A 6,000-nucleotide genomic window follows, 5' to 3' on the forward strand; every position below is an offset into this window, starting at 1 on the left:
CAGTTTAATAAAACTTTTTTTAGTTTTTACTAGCAGTTAGTGTACACAAGGGATTTTGTAATGAATTCTTGTGCTGTTTTTTTTCCTTTTCTTCGCAACTCTTAATTTTTATTTTGTATTTGCAACAAACATTCAATGTAAGTATGTATACAAAAGAGGAGTGTTTGTTGCCCTTTATTTTCCAGCATGTTAAAGTTTTCAAGTGTGTATTTTAGGCTAAAATGCAAAAAAGAAACAACTTTAAGAACAGGAACGTGTAAGGAAGGAAAGAAAGAAACACAGAAAAAAGTGGTCGTTGCCATTGAGTAGTTTTTATTTGGTTTAGTTTGGCAATGATCTTATCGTTTAGCGATTCATCAAAATTAATTGAAAATTTACGAGTTTTCGCACTTTACAGTTGCTGGTTGTTGTGTTCTGTTCTGTTCACTTCAGTGCAGTGTGTTTTCTGCACTCTGGTGGTGTTCCTGCTCTGTACATAACGTTTGCATTACACTCTCAATGCGCAAAACAGTAGCTCAAGGGCTAATCATGAAAATTAAAAAAAAGCATTGAATGCAGACCAACCATCAAACCCACAAAAAAATATACAAACTAAAGAATCAAATAAAAATTTTATCTTAATGAAACTGATTCACGTACTTTACCAAAAACACTGTTTGAATGCTGGAATATTTTTGTATGTATCGCCATCGCCATCACCATCATCAATATTGACCATCATCATTGTAATAAGCACTAAGTGCCTTCTTTATAGAATGATTTATTCGCAAATGAAATCCAACAATTTTTCTCTAATTCAATAAAAATCTGCACTTTAGCAAACATGAAAGCCATTTCATTAGTTTAAAATCATTTTCAAATCGCCCACACTTTTGTTAGTTTATCAAACAGGCATCATTTGTTGCCATACAATAGAAAGAGTTGCCAAATAAACTAATTGAAAAGAAGTTTGGCACAACAAATAAGGAAATTTCTGAGGTAGAATATAAAGAATGCAAAGAAATTGAAAAACTACATGCAGTTCAGAAATGGAAACATAACATCGTGTTTGATCGAGAATTGATCTCTCTTCACTCAAAATAAATGTTTTAACACTAAAACTTGACTCACCATTGACTTGACTTGACCTTGAGTTTGACCATGAGTTTGACCTTGAGTTCGACCTTGAGTTTGATCCTGAGTATGACCTTGACTTTGACCTTTAGTTTGACCTAAAGTTTGACCTTGAGTTTGACCTTGAGTTTGACCTTGAGTTTGACCTTGAGTTCGACATTTAGTTTGACCTTGAGTTTGACCTTGAGTTTGAACTTCAGTTCGACCTTGAGTTTGACCTTGAGTTTGACCCTGAGTTTGATCTTGAGTTTGACCTTGAGTTCGACCTTGAGTTTGACCTTGAGTTTGACCTTGAGTTTGACCTTGAGTTTGACCTTGAGTTTTACCTTTAGTTTGACCTTGAGTTTGACCTTGAGTTTGACCTTGAGTTCGACCTTTAGTTTGACCTTGAGTTTGACCTTGAGTTTGAACTTCAGTTTGACCTTGAGTTTGCCTTTGAGTTCGACCTTGAGTTCGACCTTGAGTTTGACCTTGAGTTCGACCTTGAGTTCGACCTTTAGTTTGACCTTGAGTTTGACCTTGAGTTTGACCTTGAGTGTGACCTTGAGTGTGACCTTGAGTGTGACCTTGAGTTTGACCTTGAGTTTGACCTTGAGTGTGACCTTGAGTGTGACCTTGAGTTTGACCTTGAGTTTGACCTTGAGTTTGACCTTGAGTTTGATCCTGAGTTTGACCTTGATTGTGACCTTGAGTGTGACCTTGAGTGTGACCTTGAGTTTGACCTTGAGTGTGACCCTGAGCTTGACCTTGAGTGTGACCTTGAGTTTGACCTTGAGTTTGACCTTGAGTTTGATCCTGAGTTTGACCTTGATTGTGACCTTGAGTGTGACCTTGAGTGTGACCTTGAGTTTGACCTTGAGTGTGACCCTGAGTGTGACCTTGAGTTTGACCTTGAGTTCGACCTTGAGTTCGACCTTGAGTGTGACCCTGAGTTTGACCTTGAGTGTGACCTTGAGTGTGACCTTGAGTGTGACCTTGAGTTTGACCTTGAGTGTGACCCTGAGTTTGACCTTGAGTGTGACCTTGAGTTTGACCTTGAGTTTGACCTTGAGTTTGACCTTGAGTTTGACCTTGAGTTTGACCTTGAGTTTGACCTTAAGTGTGACCTTGAGTGTGACCTTGAGTTTGACCTTGAGTTTGACCTTGAGTGTGACCTTGAGTTTGACCTTGAGTGCGACCTTGAGTTTGACCTTGAGTTTGACCTTGAGTTTGACCTTCAGTTTGACCTTGAGTTTGACCTTGAGTATGACCTTGAGTTTGACCTTGAGTGTGACCTTGAGTTTGACCTTGAGTTTGACCTTGAGTATGACCTTGAGTTCGACCTTTAGTTTGACCTTGAGTTTGACCTTTAGTTTGACCTTGAGTGTGACCTAGAGTTTGACCTTGAGTTTGACCTTGAGTTTGACCTTGAGTTTGACCTTGAGTTTGACCTTGAGTTTGACCTTGAGTTTGACCTTGACTTTGACCTTGACTTTGACCTTGAGTTTGTCCTTGAGTTTGACCTTGAGTTTGACCTTGAGTTCGACCTTGAGTTCGACCTTTAGTTTGTCCTTGAGTTTGGCCTTGAGAGTGACCTTGAGTCTGACCTTGAGTTTGACGTTGAGTTTGAACTTCAGTTTGACCTTGAGTTTGACCTTGAGTGTGACCTTGAGTTTGACCTTGAGTTTGTCCTTGAGTTCGACCTTGAGTTTGACCTTGAGTTCGATCTTTAGTTTCACCTTGAGTGAGACCTTGAGTGGACCTTGAGTGTGACCTTGAGTTTGACCTTGAGTTCGACCTTGAGTTTGACCTTGAGTTTGACTTTGACCTTTAGTTTGACCTTGAGTTCGACCTTGTGTTTGAACTTGAGTTTGACCTTGAGTTCGACCTTGAGTTTGACCTTGAGTTCGACCTTGAGTTCGGCCTGCCATTTCGATGGATATTTCAGGACAGCAAATGCAGCCGTCTATTCTATAAAGCAACTGCAGTCGTCAGTCCAATAGAGGAACATCGTTCAACTGTTCAATGAGGGATCTAGGTTTGTCAATATAAATGAGCAAAGTAGGTCCACTTCAATGCTGCAACATTCATCGACTTTGAAAGTCTTCGGTTATCAATCAATTTTCAATTTTCTTCATTCTCGTAACTATACAATTCAGAAATTTTGGTGGGTTGTTCAGTAAAGATTCGGTAAACAGATAAATACAGTATGTGTCTTAAATCAATTGATCATGTAAGCGTCAATATGATACAGGAAAGTATGTAGATTGTTTGTCAGGACGACTTCAGTGGACAATTCATTGCTATGATTCGATAGCTTATTTTAAAACAGCAAACTCGATAGCACTTTCAATGCAGCTATAATGATTGACTGTTCATTACAGGGTTTATGGCCGAATGAATCGTCTTCAGTAATCCATAAAAAACTTCGATCATCAATATAGCTAGATCCTCTGACTGTTTCAGTTCTATTTTCGATACTGCACATAGAAAACAGATTCGTGTTCACAACCGAATTTGTTGCCAATCGAATGATTCTGCCTTAGTGAGCGAATTTTACAGTAGTGGCTACAAAATTTTAGAAGTGGCAACAAAAGTTTGGTTTCTTCAATCGAAATTCTTCTCTGTCTACTGATTTTCTGTTACTAAAACCGAAAAATTCTATGTGTACAACCGAATCATTCGATTGGCAACAAATTCGGTTGCTACTACGAATCTGTTTTCTGTGTGTGCGAGTTGGAATAATCTTCAATTCCGAAATAATTGATGGATAATTAAATGCAGCATCTAGATCGATTTGATCGACGTTTTAATACTGTAACATTCAGTGTTTTTGTCCCCAAAAAAATACTTGGCAACACCTCAGCCAACATATGTCTGTCTGTGGCCCCTCTCATAAACACAAAAATTTACTAACTATTCCATGAGTAAGTAAGTATTTGTGTATCAAATATCATAGTCGTTCGTACAACTGCAAATAAATATTATTTGCTGGCAGAAAACTCATAAATTTTGATCTATTTAATTTAGTTTCGTATTGTAAACTTTTCATTTGTTTGTTGCCAATTTACTACATGTGAAGCACCACCAAACCAACTAACTTACTGCACAGTGTTCTAACCACACATACAAACCTACGTACATACATACATATGTATCTACAAATGATTTTTTCGTTTAAACTTTGAAAATCTACTCTACATATGCTCATATGGATAGATATATTTTATCATTGGTTGTGGTGGTATCAAACAAAAAAACCATACAATGAAAACAAAAAAAAAAAAAAAAAAAACAGAAACTATTTTTGAATCCGTATACAAGTAACAGGGCATTTGGTTAGTGATTTTAATTAAATTACAATGAAAATATTTAAGAACGCATAATATTTTACACAGCAACATTCACATTCAATTATACAATACTAATATACACTGTCGACACAGTATTTACACTGGTGTGTTTTGTATGGTTGTTTGTTTATTGGCTGTGGAGAGTGAGTAGAAATGAAAAAATACCTTAATTTTAACACATTTTTCATGTTATTCTTTATAATATTTTATGTAGCTTTTTTTCGGAATAACAAACTTTGGAAAAAAAAGTGTCGAATTTTGTACGCAGCCTTTAGGTGAACTAACGAATACTGATTCCCAGCAAAAGTTTTATAGGTTGAGATTTTAAGAGGTACGAAAGTAAATGGAATATGAAAGGTAGATCTCTCAAATAAGCTATGAATATTAAGGTTTATAAAGCTTCTAAAATAAAGGCTTACAATTTTTTTAGAACCAAAATATAGCAATCAACCATGAGCAGATTTAAAATCTTGGCGTTGCCTGGACAAAGCAAACAAAGTTCCAAAAGATAATTTACAAAATTAGGAATATTTCTGGCTAATGTAGAGCAACGTGCGAGCTATGCTTTGTTCTGTTCAGAAGTAGTTATTTTTACACGAAAGACATACTAGATCGCCCATCTAGCCAAAAAAGTTTCAAGACCAAGAATTGGAGGCATTACTGCATGAAGATTGTTGTCAAGTTCAACAAGAGCTTGCAAAATCATTGGGAACTACTCAATCAGCAGTTTCAAAACTTTTGGAAGCAGAAGGATTCATCCAAAAGCAGATCTCTCAGCATTGAAGCTGAGAGACCTTGAATGACGATTTTGTATGACTGAAATGCAGCTTCAACGCTATAAAAAAAAATCATATTTCCACCGAATCACTACTTGCGATGATAAATGGATTCATTACGATAACCCGAAGCCAAACATCAATGACGCTATGGTAATTATCTGTATTTGGTGGTACCAAATGGGTCGTATCTATTACGACCTCCTGAAGTCTGACCAGACCATCACAGGGAACCTGTACAGAACACAAGTAAGGAGTGAGATCGAAAAAATCTTAACATACATAAATGTTAATAAAAAAGAATATTTAGAACAACAATGTGTAGTTAATTAGTTTGCTGGGTTACAGTTTAGACTCAAAAGCTGTAGCCTGGCTCATTGTATTAGGCTGATCAGTGATCACTAACAAGCATGTATTTGGCAAAGCAGCTTCTTAATTCAGTTTTTTTTTCTTCTTCTGCTGCTGCTATTTGCTGCTGTCAGTTTTTAACATTATGTTTTCATTTAACATATTCCTATTCATATATGAATGCTGTTGTTGTTATTACTGCTATATATTGTAGTTAGCAGTTATGTAGTTGCAAGTATTTTGTTGTATTTGCTACACTTCTGAATTTATTCCTTTAACTTAAAGTTTTCATTTGTTCTTTTAAATTTTATGGCTTGTAGGCGTTACCCTGTGTTTTCTTTTCTTTCCTACTTGAAGTTTTGTTAGTTTATTAGGGGCATCAACATCATCATAGTTTTCATTTCATTTCGCGTTTTTGCGCCCCATCACAT

The 6,000-nt window shown here is 36.5% G+C and overlaps 1 protein-coding gene across 1 annotated transcript in view; it reads right to left on the bottom strand.

Annotated features, from left to right (window-relative positions):
• LOC135954091 (uncharacterized) overlaps positions 1-3,023 on the bottom strand; it is a 43,266-nt gene extending 40,243 nt beyond the window's left edge. The window contains exons 1-3 of the mRNA XM_065504150.1: positions 2,891-3,023; positions 2,352-2,843; positions 1,111-2,207 (exon numbers count right to left, since the gene is read on the bottom strand). Of these exons, the coding sequence (XP_065360222.1) occupies positions 1,111-2,207; positions 2,352-2,843; positions 2,891-3,023 (1,722 nt within the window). The remainder of the gene's footprint in view (positions 1-1,110; positions 2,208-2,351; positions 2,844-2,890) is intronic.
• Positions 3,024-6,000: the final 2,977 nt, after the last annotated feature.

This window comes from Calliphora vicina, chromosome 3 (genome assembly GCF_958450345.1).
Source record: "Calliphora vicina chromosome 3, idCalVici1.1, whole genome shotgun sequence".
In the NCBI taxonomy this organism is placed as follows: Eukaryota; Metazoa; Arthropoda; class Insecta; order Diptera; family Calliphoridae; genus Calliphora; species Calliphora vicina.